Raw genomic sequence first — 20802 nt, forward strand, 5'->3', positions numbered from 1 at the left:
TCCAATTCCAGACATTTCACACGTAAAGGTATTATTTTTTCTATTGGCCAAGCTTTGTTTTTAATACACTTAAATTTGATTTAAACTACTCGGTAAGCAAAACAAAACGTTTATTGTAAAAGTTATTAATGTGTAAGAGTTTCGTCAACTATCCACTTTAGCTTCATCAGACATTGTGAATACACAGGTAGGGACAGATTTAATATAACAGATAGCGTGGGAAAGGGAATTAGCGATTTTTGTTTCAGTTTTATATTTTGGTTTGTCATGAAAAGAGGATTATCCGCAGTAGACTATGATAACCAATCAGGAATCAAGGATTTCTTTCATTATATCTTATATTAAGTCTGTCACTACCTGTGTATTCATAGTGTCTGATGAAGCCAAAGTGGATAGTCAGCGAAACTGTTACACGTTAGTAATTTTTCTACAATAACCGTATTGTTTTGCTCAGCGAGTACAGTGTGTTTGAAAAAGAACTCCCTAGTTTTAATGTGTCCTAGAATCTGTACAAAATGATATACACTATTCTAGTTTGTGGTGTTTGATTCACCAACTCTCCAAGTTTGGCTCCCCTGCAGTTGACAGGTCTGCTTGACCTTGAGACGGCACCAGTGCTGTTTTTTTTTTTTTTTTCCTCTGTTTCCTCAGTTCAGTGTAGGCAGGCGTGCAGTGCAGAGCAACTCAGCAACAATGTGTACTCCGCACAGTACGTTATTTGGCTTGTGAAAATTGAGTCAGTTATAACAGTGCAATGTAATTTTAGACGTCAGTATGGTGGTGAACCACCTACAGCAAAAACTATCAGTCATTGGTTAAAGTCTTTCAAGGAAAGAAGTCTTTCAAGTGCAGTATCGTCTCGACGTGTGCAGGGCCACAAATGGATCCCATGTTGAAGTCTATCAACATTAAACAAAACTTGAAGGATTTTTTTTATGATATGTACTCATTGATGTAAGTTTTCATTCATTTCCCAATTAAATTTATACTTAAAACTAGGGAGTTCTTTTTCAAACACCCTGTAGTTTAAATCAAATTTACGTAAAGATGTGTTTGGCTATTTGGATTCAAAGAAAAAAAATCTTTCAAAACATCATATCTAAAGATGATACTGTGTAATTATTCTTGTTTATTTATATTCGCTACATTTCAATATATTTTTCATAACGTACTAAAAGCAAACTTAAAAGTAAAAGCAAAATAAATCTTCTCATTCTTGTAGAAAGTCAGTGTTTATAGATTTAACGAATATAAAAGATGGAAGTGAGTCCATTTTGGCATTTCAGAATATCGCAACCCTATGTATAAAGCCTTACTTCTAAACAAATAAATACATGTTCAATTTCACTTCATTTATCTTTATTAGCAAAATGTAACAGAGATAGAACACTATGTACAATTATAACATATTCAAGTGTAGACAAAAAAAAATTGCATAGTAGATATATCACAATACGGCAGGCTCTTCTTTATAATGCATCGTTTCAATTGTGTCTTCATTCTGAAATTAAAAAGAAAGAAATTGATTTAATTCAAACTTTAAAAATTAACTCTTTAAAATATGTTGATGTACAAGGTTAAGAAATAAATTATACATCATAAATTTTGGCGACAAACTAGACGACACTTAACAGGGAAAAATACTTTCAAGCCACTAATATGCTTACTAAACATATTTTAGAGCTAGAATTCTGAGAAACACGTAATATGTACAGAAAAGTATTTGAATCGTTAAGAAGTTAGTAGAAGAAGACTTTCCGAAACATTGGGTTTGATTCCACGTTAGTCCCGCCATAAGCTTTGTTGTCTTAAGACTTGTTCATGTTTCTTGGAGTTGACTATAATTGTTTTTAACCTGTTTGTTAGACTCTTCGAAGACTCTTTCCAATATGACCTATTTTCTTTAATACATTTTCCTCGTTCAGTCAATGTACGGACAACCTTGGAAAATCGATTGCGTCATTCTTTACATTGTTTCCAATGGCAATTAACGACAACATTATCGATTCATTTACGGCTTTGAGTACGGAAAACAAATTTCCACACAATGAAAACGAACACGCTCGTCCCCAGCCATAACTTTAAATCTCCATTAGCCTAAAAGAATTTGTTATTTATACACAGTGAGGACATGCAGTACTTAAACAATACGAACATAGGAGTAATATACGCAACTGAACTTCGTGGATGGTGACGTATAGAGAAATGATACAAAAAAATGCACTTCTCAGCACTTACTAGTTCCACAAACGAGTTTTTTATACTAATTTAATTTTTAAACATTTATTATTATTATTATTATGCAAAGTTGTAAAAACAATTTAGGAGGCATACACACTAGAAAAGTAGAAATAAGTATTAGCGCTATTACCTGTTACTCGTTATGATTTTATGATAAGTACAATTAGAAAAATTTTGATAATGGTCAGTTCGCACTAGTTTTACGAAAGTAGCAACTTTTTTTAAAAAAAAAAAATACAAAACGGGTTTCAAGTGAAACGCACAAGGTGAACAAAATTGTTCCCAATCAAAAATGTGTTATCTATGTTTAATTCATATCAATATACTGGAAAGCAGGAAACAGATGGCTCTCATTACGAGAATTCGAATTTTAATTTTTTTTATGAGCTAATTAGCGGTCAATATGTGTTGGTTATCACCGGAGACATCGTGGGGAATCGTTCCAGTATGAAAAACTGTAGGAAAAATCTTAAAAATACACTAGTTTCATGTAAAAACAATTAAATATTTTTCTTAATTGATGTATGGAACAGAATGATTTTGTCTGATCAACGTATAATATTGCAAGTACAATTTTTTTTTTCAAAACATTTAAAACAAAAAATAAAAAATGAGAACTGAAAAATGCCGAGTTTATGATTTACAGAATTTGTACTCATTCTGCAGATTTTCTATTTTGCTTTATTTTATTTTACTTTTATTATTATTATTATTATTATTATTTTACTTATTGTGTTTTGTTTATTCCAAGATTAAATATTCCCTAGATCTGTGCATAAAGAACTTCTATTCTGATTACGTGTACAAATTTCCATGTTATGGAACCAAAGCCAAAAATATGTTCCAAAGATGATGTGGTTCGTTTGCGAGTTCTCGATATGTAAATAGTCAAGTGGAGGTATGAATGCATTACTATGCATCGTTCTTCCTGTAGACACGACAAATAATGCATAGGAATGCTTTTTCGAAATAAATATTGGATAATAATGCATCAGTTGAAAATGATGATGATGACACCGAAGATTTGATATTCGATGTCGAAGAAGTGAGCAAAGTTGTGTTTGATCCCATGGAGGTTGATTGGTACTAAATATTTCAGTAGATATCTCCATGTTTTTTAATTAATAGCTTTGATAACATCATTTGGGTTTCATAATATAATATATCAATTAATTACCTGCTTCGCTGTGTTAAATTAAGAAAAAATAATAATATGTTCCGTTACTCAGTCACTTTTTACTATTACTAAAGCGATCTCTGACGTCAGTCATTTTCAATGATTTAATATTTCTCCCCCTCCTCCTCCCCCATGTTGCGTTGCTGAATTTAGATTTAAACGGCATCAAAAGTATCATTGTTTATAACAGCGACCCCAGAAACTATAGCTGCGGCACTACTATCGGTCATTTTCGATGACTTTATATATTTATCTCCCTCCCCGATGTTGCGAGGCACAGTATCGGAAGTGTCACTGTTCATCTGAGTGACATCGAAAACCATGAATTCGAAACTCATAATGGTCATTTTCCATCATTTTTATATATCTCCTTCCTCACCCTCTCCGTATTTGCGAGGCTGAATTTCGATTTAAATGAGATCTGAAGTGTTAGTGTTCAGCTTAGCGACCCCGAAAACTATGGATTCGACACTAATATTTACCATTTTCGATCATTTTAATATATTTCTCCCTCTCCTCCCCAAAGTTGCGGGGCCGAATTTTGATTTAAACAGCATCGAAACTGTTACTGTTCATCTCAACGATCCCGAAAACTATAGATTCGAAACTAATATCGGTCATTTTCGGTCATTTGTAAATGTTTCTCTACCTCCCTGTCTAAGTTGCACCGTCAAAGTAAAATGATAAAAATCGTCTCAAGCCCGAAACTCGTCTATGTGGAAAATTTTATCCAGATCGGTTGGATGGTTCATGAGTTACTAAATTTAATTTATTTTTATAAATATCTGCCCCTCCCTTTCCCCTCCCCTTGGTTCTACCTTCAAAGTGAAATTATAAAAGACTTTTTTAGTTCCGAACCTCATCTCTGTTGAATATTTGATTGAGATGGGTTGGGTGGTTAAAGAGTTATTAAGTCACAAACCGTTATTAAGCGTTATGAAGTCAGACTTTTAGTTTCATTTACATTGATGTGTGTATATCTGCCCCTTCTCCTCCTTCCCTATGCTGCTCCGTGAAAGTGAAATAATAAAGAACATTCCAGGCTTGAACTTCATCTATGATTTTAAAAAATGATGGAGATTGGTCGTTTGGTCCAAGGATTAAGAGTCACAAACATAGTCACTTTCAATTTTATAATATAGACTCTTTGGCTAGCTGGGGGCTCCGACCCCAGACCCCCGAGTCTGCTCGGCCTACTGCCTCGCATTTCTTATCTATCGGCCTATGCATCAACAGTGAATTTCGTGAACTTGCTCTTCCTATTTCCTGAATCTGCCCATCCGGGGGCTTTGCCTCCACACACTGTCTTTGGTCGCCCTACGGCCTCGCACCTCTTGAACCCACAATTCTATCGTTTCTTTTCCTATTTCAACTATCTAAAAGATAATATTTTGTGTCCCAAGAAAACGCCCATTTAAATAGCATGGGAATTTCTTCATCCTCCTTTGGTTCCCTAGAAAAATATAAATATTTACTTTTGGCAATTTTCCTGTCGGTTAGTCCTGGAAGGCTACAATTATGCCAAATTTCATCATTCTAATTTCTTTTAAATAGATGTGTATTTGTTTTTCTAATATAATTATGCCAATTAACACGTATTCTGTCATATGAATGATTTTTCTCGAAAATAGTTTTGCTAAGAAAGCAATTTTTCAATTTTGGTACATTGGAAGCTTTATAATATCAGAAATGTTCGTTTTAAAATAAAAGTCAATTTTCATTATTTTTCACAATGCGTTTTTTTCTTCAACCTTTCAATATGATCAAATTGACTTGGCCGACCAAACCATTGATTCTGTGGATGCGTCTAGCGGGTGTTCTAATTTTTAAATTCCCAGCTCAATTTTTCTAAAAGTTATTTTGTTTTGAAGCCCCTTTTTCTTTCGTTTCTGCCATACTGGGCAGCAGCAATGCAAAATCATCTTGCCACTTTCGGTTGGGAAGCTCCTTGCCTGGGATCGAAGAAAACTTTCAGCGGAAGAGTTCCTTCTCGTTCTGCCTAATGAGCTTCCTGTACTTACAAGGCAGGGTACCCAGGTGTAACACACCGATTGTGATAAGATTACACAGACATAAAGAACATTGAAAAAGGAAGCAACACGTATTTGTTTTATATTGGCCAACAAGCACATTGAAAGGGTCAAATAGGGGCATAAAAATGGGGTCAAAATGAGATTATGTGGAATATAGCGAGAACGAGAAGAGATATCGGAAAAGGTTAAATGTACGAAATACTATCCATAGTCGACGCAATTCAATGAGGTAGAACGCACCCATGAGAAGAGAGCAGAACATCCGGAAATGGACCAATCACGTGTACAACATTGTCACAACGTGTTACGGAAATGAGCGAAAAGGTGATAAGAAGCAGGAAGAAACAGAAATACGTGTTTTTGCTTTGGGTGCATACATCACCCATATGCGAAAAAAGCGCACGTTTATCTCAATGCCCGAAGATGGAATAGCACGCAGGAAGGATGCAAACGCCGTTCGTATAGGCAGCCAGTGAGACAGTACTGCGCAGTGGATTGCATATATCGGGTAATGTTAAAAATTCATAGTACAGTAGAATATAATAGCAGGTGGTCCACATACGTAAAATAAACAGCAACATTAATATCAGTACCACACATGAATATCAACATTATATCACTACGAAAATGCGCGTACACTATAACAGTAATAGTAACAATTTTGTTTTTGTGTTACTACTGCCTACAAACATTTTCGTTTCCAACATCCATCTCATAATTGTTCTCAATGCGCGATATATGCAACCCAAAGTACAGTACTGTCTCGCTGGTTGTCTATGTGAACGGCGTTGCATCCTTCCTGCATGTTATCCCATCTTCGGGAATTGAGATAAATCTGCGCCTCTTTCGCATACGGACAACATATACACCCAAAGTAAAATCACGTATTTTCTGTTTTCGTTTCTTCTTTCTTCCTGTTCCTTATCACCTTTCCGCTCATTTCCGCAACACATTGTGACAATGTTATACACGCGATTGGTCCATTTCCGGATGTTCTGTTCTCTTCTCATGGGTGCGTTCTACCTCATTGAATTGCGTCGACTATGGGTAATATTTCGTACATTTAACCTTTTCCGATATCTCTTCTCGTTCTCGCTATATTCCACATAATCTCATTTTGACCCCATTTTTATGCCCCTATTTGACCCTTTCAATGTGCTTGTTGGCCGATATATATACGAGTCGCTTCTTTTTCAGTGTTCTTTATGCCTGTGTAATCTTATCACAATCGGTGTGTTACACCTGGATACCGTACATTGTTAGTATCACATTTTTTATCTAATCTTGACTCGTTCTGTCTAACAAATAAGATAGAAAGAAGTGTAATCACTAGAGCCCGGATTTCCATGCATAAACAAACCCCGAAATATGCATGCAAATATGCACGAAAAAAATTAGAATATGCATTAAAAATGTTAATATACGGAAATATACACTACAAGAATAAAATATCAATTTCTTTCAAAAATATCTTATCTTAATGACCTCTGTTGCAAAGAACCATAAACGTTTTCCTTAGATTTTCTTCTGAAACTCTCTGCGTTTATTAGTAAAAAAGTTTTGTAGATCAAAAAGTTCCTTTCTACATCAGCAGAAGTCACTGATGCATTTGAAAAACATCAAATGTCTTTTTGTGTTGGTCCTTTTCCAATTCCATATTTTCACCATGAAGTGCATTTACAAAGTCACAGATCGTTTTGTACCCAGAAATTTTGCCTAGTACTTGGCAAAGTTTATCCGACGCTATTTTCGTAACACCGTGAGTTTAACTGGACAAAATCAGTGATAAATTCGCCCAACAAGGAGAGTGAATGCAGCAAAGCAATCTTACGGGATTCCAACTGTCTGATAATTTCAGGTATTCTCGAGAAATGGTTGTGTATGTACTTAATTTTGTTCTTAATGCCACTTGTAGAGAAATATTTTTGTGACACATAAATAGCGGCTGTATCGGGATTTTAATGCATGTTTTTAAATTTTTTTTTCGTTTACAACTGTCTTCACTTGATTTAAGTTATAATCTGCATAATAGAACACAGCTTGTAGCCACGGTTAAAACAGGTTACGAAGGTACCGGAACATTTTTCGCAATTTCGCAAAAGATAGGTACACGCGACGGAACTTTCACAAATGTTTTCTTTACATTTTATACAAGTTTCTCTACTGACGAATCTGACGCATCTGATTGTTTCTGCTACGCGATGAAGACGATGTGCAAGACATGTCAGGTGGACTAGTTTAGGATACAACACTTTATTCTATTATTCTATACAACATTTTATCCTGCAACTGTGTTTACAAAGTGATTTAGTTCACTTGAAATAAAGCTTACTTTCTTCTGATATACTCTGAAATATGCTAGTGTGCAGCAATAAAATTCGGAAATATGCAATATCCTGCACAGTTTCCGAAAATATGCATGCACATCGAAATTCACTCAAAATATGCACTTATATGCGCTATCACATGCATCTCAAAGGAATCCTTACAAGTTCGTCGGAAAGAAAAAAAAATCCATACATTTCTGCATGTTACTATAAACATGCATTTTGCATATAAATCCGGGCTGTAGTAATCACAAAGAGAAACAGGAAAGAGAGCAAATTGATTTGGTCCGTACAATAAGTAAAGAAAACTATAGTACGAAGGTTATAACGTCGTTGTCTTCCCGCGAAAAGTTATAGTGACGTTTATGGGGAGTGGCCAGCTTGGTTACTCGTGGCTCGCTGAGCGCAGTAGACGGTTGGTGGTGATTGGCTACTCTCTTACCCCACCCTTAGTGACGAGCAGGTCCAAGCGCGGGAAGCCAACGACGTTATATCTTCTGGACTATAACCGAGTAACAGAACAAGAAACAAAGTAAGAAGGGATGCAAATATCAAGTAAGATGATTGAAAAGTCACATAAAACGCTGGAAGAAAAAGTTGAACGAATGAAAATTAAGAGTTAAGCAACTAGAGTTTAGAAAGAAGAAGAGGGAAGGTGACTATACCTTCAATGTGTTATTGAGTTATCAGGTAAACTTAAAGAAGAACGAGGGAGGAACAGTGGCTCAGTGCTAGAGCGCTTACTTCTGGTGTGTGGAGTACGTTGTTCGATTCCCAGCCAAGTAAGTTGGTGGTGGATAACATCGTGTCCATGTTTATTCTCAGGTTGCTCCCGTTTCATCCCGCCTTCTCATTCCACCAATTCATCCATCATCATTTACTTGCCTTAATCATTATTTCTCTTCGCCTAAACAGCATAATGGCGGGACGTTAAACTGAAATATTTCATTTTATTGCATTTTGAAGAAGAACGAAAGAAGACAACTTCCACATGAAGGAGAGAGACAAATTCGTACAGGACGAATCTTTGGACACGACTATGGGTGAGGTTTCGTGAAACAATGATTACGGTAGGACTACTGGAGGAACAGGTGTAAGGTCATGACAAAAGAAAAGGGAAAGAAAAAAAGGATTCTTTCCGCATGAAGAAGAGTGATATGTGATCATGAGAAGAAAAAGAGAGAAGAATATTGTAGGGACATAAAATAATTAGGTTTGAAATGAGTAATAAAAATGTTTGAACCAGCATGAAGAAGAAGATAAAACATACGTACTAAAAATAGTTGTATAGGTTACGAGCAAGGATCTTATAAAATAGAGGATCTGCCCTTACAACAAAATCTTGAAGCCATACGTCACAGTTTCGCCACCCCTACTCTGCCCACTCCGCCCAATAGGATCACAAAGTTTTGAGCTAACAATCATGGAGGAAACAAAAGTAGCCAATCAGACGATGGCAGAAACGAGAGTAGCCAATCAGATGTGCCGATGCGCGGCTGTTCTTTTTTTTTTCTTTTTTTTTCGCTTCATCGATTTAATAGGATGAAGATACATATGGGCAGATCCTCTATTTATAACATCCTTGGTTACAAGTCAGAATTTTGTATTTATTGGTTAGGACATTGCGTAACTTATTAAAGTTGTGTAAGAATTGATTCCCAGATATACTCGTAATTAATGAGGTTATGTGGTAAGAAAGAAATCCTAATGTGATAAGCATTATAATTAGGGTTAGGAACTACATTTCTAGGCCTTTGGCATCTATAACCATGTTAGCCAGTCAAATATGAGGGATGACATCGCTAAGAAATCACACTACCCAAGAAATTGGGGAGGAAGGCAAGAGTGGGGAAGGAAGCACCTGAGACCATTATGTGAAGCACTATCCCAGCATTTACCTGGTGTGAATGAGAAAAACAAAGAAAAGCCTCATTCAGGATGACTGCCCTGAAAAAACTTTTTAACTTTCTCGATCGAGTGTTCCCAACGGAAATCGATCCCGAGACAGCTCACATCAAAGCCAAAAGTGTTACCGACTACGCTACACAAGGCCACAGTGTGAAAAACAGTTACAGAAAATTAGATATGGCTCTTGTAACTGTAATGAAATAAAACAATATAAAGATACGTTGGCTCACATTTTAAGCAGCAGAATTATTATTATTATTATTTACTATATAGAATGTTTACTTTGCTCGCCCAACCTATAAGTTATAAATACATCCTATGATATGGGCCTGGTGTGATTCTCCCAGAGTAGGTAGAGGTGCATTGCTTGTTTTATTTTCCTTCAATTAACTTATCAACTGTGTCCGGTAACGAAAGTATTAGCTTAAATATAAGGAATTGCAAATTTTATTTAAATAATATTCGAAATTTTCCGCAAGACAATTTGACGGATGGTCCCCATGTTGATTGTTTACATTTTAGTGGTATGCGTGTGCATCTTGCGGAAGATATAGCTATAGTTAGAAGTTTTAATGTATGGCGGAACATTTAAACTGGTAAGTAGTTCGTTGAAATATAAAGGATAATATAACTTATTAATTGCTTTTCGTTGAATTTTTAAATGTTAAATGTTACGTGGAAGACTTATATGAGAGTAGGGGGAAACCACAAAGAGGTCTGTTTTGTGGGACCTTGAATAGAGAGTTGAGAAAAAGACTCATAAAATGCTTTGTGTGGAGTGTTGTACTGTATGGGGTGGAAACGTGGACATTACGTAAAAGTGATGAAAAACGACTGGAAGCATTCTAAATGTGAAAATTAGTTAGGTCGAGCGGAAAACGAATGAGTGGGTGTTAAAAATGGTAGGGGAGAAAAGAACACTTAGATATGTTAAGATGAGGAAGAGAAACTGGTTGGGACATTGCCTAAGAAGAAATTGTATTATGAGGGACATCATAGAGGGTACGGTGGCGAGAAAGAGAGGCAGAAGGCGAAGGAGACTACAATTAATGGATGATATAATAACAGAAAGATCACACATGAAGACGAAGAGGTTAGCGAGGACCGTGGAGCATGGAAGCTTCTCAGCTGCTGCAAGTGACCTGCCAGTAAGAGCAGAATACCTATGATGATGATAAAATGTTACGTTGTGCACTGTGATAATTTAGCTTCAATAAAAATATTTTTAAAGTGTAATTGCACTAATTTGTTGAAGTGACTTTGTATGTGTGTGTGGCCACTGAATGAGCTTAGGAATATATATTTTTTTTAAAAAAAAAAGTATGTTAATGATAGTATAATATTCGCAAAGTACTATTTATGTACAGAAAGTAGTGTGGTTTTCATAGTAACAAAACAAATACAGTATATGTGAAACTGGCAGATGGAATAATTAAGCATTTAGAAGTTATCGGAGGCAGCGAGTTGATTGAACATAAAATCGTAGAAATAACATCGGACAGAATGGTGGAAACAACTCTAAAATGACTATAGGATAATTGAGTGCTTCCAATAGGGAAATTAGGCAAATTGTGGAAGGAACTTTAAGGAAATAGTTTTCTGAAAGAAAAAGAATGGGTTTCGTTGCCAGAAGATAATACCATTGGAAATTCGGGTTCGATTGCTGGTGGAGAGACTCAGTGGAAAAGGTGTAACCCTTTCCGCCCTAGCCCGCACAATTGTGCGAGTAGCTTTTCTGTATTACACACGCGAGAATTTTTCTTTTTTTTTTCACTTTCACTACGGCTTTAAAACACGCACAATTGTGCGGGTCCACTTTCTCAGAACATACGATGGACCCACGCATTTTTTTATAAATAATAAAAATGTTTTATACATGTTTCATGTAGTATGGAAAAACCGGTTTCTTGAAAATAATCTAAGAATTTCTACTCCTGTGCGGAAAGGGGTAACAGCTTTTTCAGTCCAGCCATCCTGAGTAAGGTTTTTCCTGGGTTTTCCTCATTCACACCAGGCAAATGCCGGGATGGTACCTAACATAATAGTCCCAGGCCACTTCGTTCCTTTCCCACTCGTTTCTTCATTTCCAATTCCATAGGCAGTATGATCACCGAGGAATGTCATCCCTCATATGTGTGTGACGGGCTAACATGACCATAAGTGTTGAAAGATAAGAAATCTAAATCCTAATTCCTAAACTATTGGAAATTCAGGGAGCAAAAACTGTGAGTTTCCCTCTTCCATTTTCAATTGTACTTTCTTTTCGGTAGAGCAAAGGTCAATTACTTTGTAGTAACACGGCTAGTGACTTTGTTACTGTTTGAACAGTCGCCCAACCATCAATAATGCTTGCTGGAATCTTAGTATATTCACAATATCTTCTGTTGATTTGATTAACTTCTGCCGTGTAGTTTGCTTTTCCTGCTGCTTAGATTCCCCTACTCAGCAAGAAGGTCCAGACAAAGTATGATAATTCAAATAAATGAACCTAATTGAAAAAACACTGCCGAGCATGTCCACGGAAACAGGGACAAAAATTTATGAAAGAAATATAGTTATAATTTTTAGTCAAGTTGTTCTTTCGATAGAAATATAGTTGTATGTAGTTGGCATCATTAATTTTTTTTCAGGGAATTACCATTTTCTTATTTTTTCCGTAGGTTGCCTTTCATCTACCAAGTTTTAATGTTGATTATGTTATACAAGCTTTATTTATTATTACATAGGTCTTATTTTTTTCTGTCGGTATCCCAAGCAAAATTTCATATAACTGATGAAACCTTTTCTTAAAGTAATGTTCAATGTTCAACTTAATCCAACTGTACTTATTTCGAGTTATTATAAATGTATGTTGCGAATGTAGGGAAAAAAATTGTAACGTGAGTTACTATAGTATTTTCTTTTCTCCTAGGCTTGCTGTATCATATAAAATTACGATATTTGGTAATTATCTGTATAAATATGACAGCTTTCTTTTTTTAAAGAAAAAGCAGAGCTTTTAAGTTTATTTGTGGTTAGTATTCTTCAAAATATACGTCATTACGTAACGTGAGTTACCATGGACATACCCTGCGGGAGGATGGCCAAAGGCATGTGAAATTTTGAGGGCATTGAGATAGGATCAAGGAAAATATTCATGAGTGTGATGCAGCATCATTCAGCTGACGTGATAGCTTCAGTTCTTCAGCAATTGGTTAAACTTGGAATAACCATTCATAGTGGCTGCTGGAAGTCTTATGGTAGGATGAATAAGGTAGGATTCCTCAACCGTGCAATGAATCATTCCGTTAATTTCATAGATTCAGTGAAGGCGTTTATAAACGAAATATTGGGGTTGAGTTGATTTTAGTTTAGCGTTCCTTTCAGTAGGAAGGCTATATGAGACGTGGACGTGGAATCCGAACCAAATGAGCTCCCGCCGGGAATCGAACCCAGGTCTCCCACGCCAAAGGCGCGTATGCTAACCGCTTAGCCACGAGGGAGCTCACAAAGTATTGGGCATAAAAGGATAATATTCCACGTCATGGTAACAAGAGTCATAATTTCACTGGAATCTGAAGTCGGTGGACTATACCCACCTAAAATTTACAGCGGCGGCTGGTACTATATGTTGCATGATTGTGCAACCGGATATTTTTTTAATACTAAAATATTTTTAAGTATTAAAGAAGTGTATCAGTAAAAAATAAACCTTTGCTCTTGAGCGCAAAACAGTATTGATGCATTTCTGAAAAAAGTCAATTAAAAAACGGAAAGAAAGAGAGAGATTTACATCTCCAGTGGCAGCGAACGTGAGGGAAATACAGACGCTTGGAAGAAAGAAGCTATTCACAAAACATAAACTCGCCAAGAACAAATATAAGTCTGGTGGTAGAAGGACGGATCTAGGCTGAAAGATTGGGGGGGCAGCCGTTCAAAGTCAATAGATTTTATTTAACATTTATAATACAAAGGTGAAAATTCTTGGGATAAGTTTTATTTTTTTAAAAAATCCTATTCTGGGGGGGTCGATCGAGTCTCGAAGAAGAAAGTGTTTTACTACTGGTCTAATTCCTAGCTCTGTATCTTTCGTGCACATGATTCCGTGTTCGATTTCCGGCGGAGAGCATAAATTAATATCAAATCATTCACTTCCAATACTCATCTGTCTTCTTTAGCCTAATTTGCTGGAATGTTAAACTATTTTTTTTTTTTTTTTTTTCATTTTCGAAGGAAAACATCTTAGATTTCATGCTTCTTTACAGACGTGGTTTTTGAAAATGGACTTTTTGTACCGTATATTTATACAAGGAAATACTAACAAAATGCATATTATCGGAGGAGAGAGGTGTTTCTGGACCCTAAAGAAAATAAAGCGGAAAATATTTGCGGTAGCGATGCTTTCTATTTAGAGAAACTTGGCGAGGAGCATTTCAGATTTCAATAAAGTCATAGAAAAATTTGAAGCCCAAAAGATCGAGGAAAGACCTTCCATTCTAAAATAATGCATAGTTTATACAATTAAATAATTTTGTTTAACTGCGTGCATGCAATTTTCTTGCTTTTTTTCTTCTTTCCGGATCAACGCCATCATTCATGGCTTACAGCACATACTATATATTCGATTTATCTCGTGTTCAATAACATGAATGTAGAGGTTTTGTATATAAATAATGTATAAACGTACATTGATAGTAGTTGTTTGAAAAAAAAGGAAATGCTTATATATTAAATCAATATTAGAGAAATAATGTAATCAATAATATACAAATAGAGCTTCAAGGACTTTCCTTTTCATATTTCCCGAATATTTTTTTGGATAAGACTCAAGAATGCTGGGGGAGGGGAACACTTGCGCGTACCTACATACCTTTGACATTGCAACATTGCAACCGGTGCTTGTACAGACTACGAGCCGCTACTGAAAATTTAAAGTAACTTAAGTAGTATAGTGTTTAGTTTATTAGATGTGTTCTTTGATGTTGTCTGCTATATTATAACGTACGATGCGGGGGTGTCCGAATAAGAAATTTTCTTTAAAAGTTATCAATACAGAGAAAGGACACTTACTTTAACTACATGGTCATTACAAACTCGTTCTGCGGGCTTAAGGCTCTGTGTTAAGAGCCTTTGTGTTAAGAATAGCGGTGAACACATCGAAGAAAATTACATTGTGTTCATCCCATTCTCCCATTCGTTACCTGGTAAACAAATAGCAACTGACCTGACTTATTGAATCGGAGTCAATAAGACGTCTCCGCGCAGTTCGTGCCTTCGCTGATTGTATTCTCTGAGTAAGAATCTGGAAAAGAAAGCGTGTATTTATTTTTTTTATCATTATTGTCAAACAATATGGAAGTTTATAATTTTTGGTTACATAAAAATTGTATTTCAAGGAACACAATATTGGTTTTTAACCTATACACATATAAGGGCATCAAGTTATGTCAGATAATCTTTGGCTCAGAACATTCGCTGTATCTAGAATGAAAAACAACTTCCGTTGCATGAAAACAGCATTAGGTGCAAAAACTGACACTTTGACTTCCAGAAAATCATACTGGTTTGGTGTCTTTCCTTTTTTTTTTTTTTTTTTTGTGTGTGTGTGTGACTCAGTGTTCAACGAACTTCTGTAAAAGTTCGTTACTCTTCTCTGTGAGTGAATATGTGTGTTGTTTACGAATTTTTCAATTTTGAGCCCTCCATTCGATAAAGCAGCGTTTCTCAACCTGGGGGTCGTGAGAGGGTTTCATGGGGGGTCGCAAAGATAAGTCTAATATAATTTGAATCTAACATCGAAAACTATTTATTCTCAAATATTATTTTGAATTATATTCTGATAGGTATATTTTTATTTTTATACATACTGTTAAGAACAACAAAAAAATAGGTCTACTAAACATTTTAAATAGGTGCAGATTTGTTGAAAAATCAAACCAGAAATTATATGGGGGTCGTAGGCAAGAGGATGTGATAAAATGGGGGTCGTGATAGGAATTAGGTTGAGAACCACTGTGATAGAGCGTCAAAAACTATTTGAAAGAAGTGATGGTATTTTTTGCGTCACACACCGTTCGTAAGATATTGGCCCAAGAAAGTTCCGATTTCGGGACATTTAAGGAGTCCTAACTCCAAAACCGTAAGTCATAGAGAGATGATATTGGTGTTGATCAATACCTAAGAGGATAGTGAACATTTTGGTACCAAATAGTAACCGATGGTCACTGGTTATATCTGCATTTTCAGTATATATACACCGATAAAAAGTGACAACTCAATATAGCTAATTCAATAGGTCCCCTAATACGCAGGTTCCAAATATGTAAATGTATTATTTATTGAATTTAATGAAATAAATTTAATATACGGTTTTATATAAATTTCGAAAAAAAAAATTTCAAGTTCGTTCTGCCAATGCTCTCGGAGCATTCTCAATTGGTTTTATGATGCAGTATGCAGTCCACTTCAAAATAATTCTTGCGAGAAGAGATTAAGAAAACAAGAAAGATTCAGTTTAGTCCTACTGATAATGGATACATTTTTTTTAAAATAGCTCAATGCAGTTCTAGAAAAGTGCTTCCAATTAAGTGTTTGTAATTTAACTGCGTTTAAAGCTGCTCAGCGTTATAGAGTAATATTAATTTGACAGTCCATTGATTTATATGGAAAAGTATTCTGTTTTATTATATTTTATTTTTTCTTTAAAATAATTAACTCTAATAAACATATCTCTAATTAAATAGACTCTAATTAACTCGAATGGTAAAAAGGATCACGCACTGCAATTTTCCGTTTCCTCCGGTAGAGTCAATTACTGGAGAATGTTTACTGCTGCCATCTAACAGCGTGATATGTAACTTCTACTATCTTTGATTCAATATTAGAGAAATTGGATATCGATACCTACTCATAAAGTCACCGTTATCGGTGTAGATTTTAACGAATTGACTCCACTAAAGAATTCGAAAAAGACAATCGCTCAAGACATCTACTTTGAAAAACAGAACTGAAAAAATTGCTTTCGTTCAATACTTCTTGTGTGAAGTAACGTACATACGTGCATACGTACAGACAGACGTACTAACATGACAATATTACGTATTGAGAGTCTCAATTGCGTGATCCTAATAAGACTTGTATGGATTCATTTTATTGACACTTCATTTTATTAAAGGCCGAGCCTTTAATTGTGTCAAAGATAATACAGAGGAAGGTTTGAAGCTACTGGGAATTTCGAACTTAATTTCTAAATAACAAAGAAAAAAAGGATTTTGACATGATTGAGACGAAAGTGTAAATAAAAATGTGATTTTTCCTTTAGCATTCATAATTTTACTCCCATGGACGGGCGAAACTTGGAGTTTGGAAAAACGACGTCAACTTGTATTGAAATCCGAAGAATCAAAAATTAAATTTTGCAAGTTTAATGCTGAGAAGTTAAGATCTACATACAGTATTACCTTGTAAAGCTTTTGACTGGAAAATTGTTCTCTGCGATAAAGTTGGAAATCTGATTTTAGGATTTTAGTAGAACTTTGTAACATACTTACATTAGTCCCTTCTTTAGTGCTGAAAGCACTAGAGAATATCCATAATGAACACCACAAGAATAGGAACATTAACCAATTTTGTAGTTTACTACGTTCCGAAATGGAATTTTCAAATTTGTATATCTCGCGGTTAAACAGTTTAATTTTGTTCCAAAAACGTCTTTGAATTAAATATCGCCAAAAGATATAAATATTTTCGAGATTAAATCTCCAATCCAATCACACATAATAATATACACATATATTCAAGAAACTAACCATATTATTAAAGACTATTGGGCAGTAGGTGCCTGATCGTATGTTAAATGGAAATAGAAAACCATGTCTAACGGAACAAATTGTACACTCCGCATCAAAAAAATTGCGACAGTTAACGCCGTGCAGGTAGGCACCCAAATATACACCTTCTTTTCCCATAATCGTGCCTGGTAGAGAGACTCCCTCCCTCTCCTCCTTTCTTCTCTCCCATACTAAAATTAGCTAACAACAATTCTAATTTCAAACAACACATGTATTAGTATCGATAAAATGAAATGACAAAACCGAGACGAAACAAGATTCATAAGTTAATTTAGGGAGAAACTGAAACACACACAATGTAAAATTGAAACCAATGGATGTCTATTACACATAGGTTAAGAAATGAGGCAGAGAGAGAGAGAATTAGAATAAACAGTGTGTGCGTTCTTCATCATACGCTGTAATGATAAGTATGTTTCATATTTATATTCGTCTCTCTCTCTCTCTCTCTCTCTCTATATATATATATATATATATATATATATATATATATATATATATATATATCTTTCTCTTGACGTTTCCCTATCCTATCGTTTTATCTTTCACTTCTCCCCTTTCTCTCACGTACACACGCACTTCATGTGCGTGTGCGTGTTCCAAAGTTAAAACGGAGCAAGAGACCGATAGACCTCGTCTGGATAATGTAATTAAATGGCAATTTCAGCGTCGAGTTTTTCGTGCTCTGGACATAACATCTCTAGTCCTTGTCATCTCTGAAAGAAATACTGTTTAAACGCAAGGGAATATCTTTTTTATTATCTGGGTTACCGAGTCTCAGTCGAATTACCGGGTCACTACGGGTTTGAATACTCGACCCAGTGGTGGTCCATAAGCTAACCAACATCATCCGACTGACATTATAATCCGTTTGAGCTCCAGCGTGTTGATTCTCTCTGTGCAAATTACAACGTTATATTCGCAAGATGAAAATGATGTTGGATGTTCGGTACAGATAAAGCTTCGGAAAAGATTAGAAAATGAAAACCTCTTTGGTTATTTGAAAACAAAATTTTATTTATACTAGTTCGACACAAATTTGTTTCCATCTTATAATTCAATGTGATTTATTCACGTTGAAATTTGAAACATGCAAGGTCTCCTACATCTATAAGGAACATCCAATTTTCCATTTGAACATTTGTAACTTTTCATTATGATACGGTTTAGACTTTTATTATAGGATATTTCTGATAAAAAAAAATTACCAGTAAAATAGCACTCATTCAATTTTATCTTTCTTTCTTCCTTCCTTTTTCTATTCGTTTTTTTCTTTTTTTGTTAACTTTGCATTAGTAGTCTGGAATGGAAGATATGACGGACGCTAACTACTGGGTTTATTAGAATGTAGTTTGCATCAGTACGTCCATTGAACACTACCGAATTTACAATCGAACCACACGAAAACAAAGTATGTTAAACTGTTGACATTATCTTAGATGTGTTTGTAAGATCTACAGTTCTACTGGAAATTGAGTATGCTATCTATGAAAGTGACTTAATGAATGTTTCAAGCATCCTCTATATATTCAAATAGTCCTGAAAAATAGGGTACAGCGGGGTAATTCGAATAGGCGGGGAATTTGAATAATGTTAAGCATTTTGCCAGCTGGAGTGGAAAAGCGGCTCGCCATGTTAGTGAATCTGCGGTGGATTTGTAGGTGGTGGTTTGTAGAAGTCGCTCTCAGAAATACAAACTATTCCTTCGGTTCTGAAGGCTTATACGATTTTTTGTTTGCTGCAAGGTAAGTACGAATGTGTGTATTTTTAGGTCGTTATAATTTTCAACGTTGTTTCCTTAAGCTTTCCTTCTTATTAACTGGATAAAATGAAACCGCTCTGGATTATAATAGTATCAGTAGCATGTGGGGCATTGATATACTGTATACTGGCGTCAACTAATCAGCAGTTTTCATACCACGTTCTGAATGGAGTATTCGTCGACTGCGGGGCAATTTGGATAATTCAAAACGGGGCAATTTGAATAGCAGTGAAATTAGACCAATCCATACAACAAGTACTTCCCAGCCCAGAAAAAGTTTGTGTGCAGAAGAGACGTCGTGTCGCAGGAAAATCATGCCACTCAACTTCTGAAAATATTCGGGCAATGAGAATAAAACACCTCAGAGGAAAGACGCAAGCATCGGGTGCAACAAAATCCAATGACACTACAAGAAAACAGAGTGCTAATACAGAACCTGCCAAGAAAAAAACAAATGAATGCTCGAAAGAAACTGATATCCTCTACCCCTTCCAGTGACAAAAATGTAGGCCTAAGTCTAAAGATGGCTGCAGGCAATGAAAGTCAAACAAGGAATTGTTGTTTTTGCCTTCTTAATTACTATTCAGAACGTTCTGCTAGAAAGGGAGACTGGATTCGTTGCCAGCGTTGTAAGACATAGTTCTACGAAGTCTGTGTCGGTGCAGAAGGTCGAAAACAGTTTATCTGTTGTCGTTGTCGTTAAATACGAACGATGGAAGATGAATTAACCAATTACGGCTCTTTGCCTTAGACAGTGTTCTGAACATTTTTTTTTTTTTAGTGTAGGCCTACATTCAAAAAGATAGCTATAGGTGACGCATATTTACAATTTATGTAGGCTTACTTCTTTTCATTCAAAACTAGCATATTTCAACTACCGTAGAAATTGCAATCTAACTATTAAATAGTTTACACATTATTTCTATAAGACTTGTTTATTTTGTTGGTTATTCATATTACCCCACTCGTTATTCAAATTGCCCCTCACTTTTACGTTTTTCCAAATTTCGGCGGGGAAATTGAATACCCAAATTTCACAATGATGTATCTCAGATACTATCTTAAGAAAAATTGTTAAGTTATAGTAAGGTTCAAAGGTTTTTTTCACAATTTTATATTTGAATACCAATTACAGTTTCCGAGATATATGAGAAAATGTCTGAAATTATTCAAATTACCCCGCTGTACCCTATATAAAAACAAACGTTATTTCTATATTACTGTTGGATTTCTGGTAATGGAACTTTATAATGTTAGGATCTTTTCTTACTACGTTTAAAATTCCACATTTTTATCTGTTCTCCTTTTTCTTTTCTTTTTCTTGTTCTCTCACCTTCTCTCTCTCTCTGCCTCATTTCTGAACCTCTGTGTAATAGACATCCATTTGTTTCAATTTTTCATTGTGTGTGTTTCAGTTTCTCCCTAAATTAACTTATGAATCTTGTTTCGTCTCGGTTTTGTTATTTCATTTTATCGATACTAATACAAGTGTAGTTTGAAATTAGAATTGCGTTCATGTTGTTAG

The 20802-nt window shown here is 35.3% G+C and overlaps 1 protein-coding gene across 6 annotated transcripts in view; it reads right to left on the reverse strand.

Moving 5' to 3' along the window:
- Positions 1 to 1348: 1348 nt before the first annotated feature.
- The window catches only part of LOC145684641 (uncharacterized), an 85619-nt gene continuing 66165 nt past the window's right edge, over positions 1349 to 20802 (reverse strand). For 5 of the 6 annotated variants that reach the window (XM_081757031.1, XM_081757034.1, XM_081757035.1 and 2 more), the window contains exons 4-5: positions 14890 to 14967; positions 1349 to 1501 (exon numbers count right to left, since the gene is read on the reverse strand). In XM_081757031.1, coding sequence (XP_081613157.1) covers positions 1448 to 1501; positions 14890 to 14967 — 132 coding nt within the window. In that variant the 3' untranslated portion in view covers positions 1349 to 1447. The remainder of the gene's footprint in view (positions 1502 to 14889; positions 14968 to 20802) is intronic. The other variant, XM_081757037.1, reaches the window with a different exon arrangement.

This window comes from Thermobia domestica, chromosome 5 (assembly GCF_964235325.1).
Source record: "Thermobia domestica chromosome 5, izTheDome1.hap1.1, whole genome shotgun sequence".
In the NCBI taxonomy this organism is placed as follows: Eukaryota; Metazoa; Arthropoda; class Insecta; order Zygentoma; family Lepismatidae; genus Thermobia; species Thermobia domestica.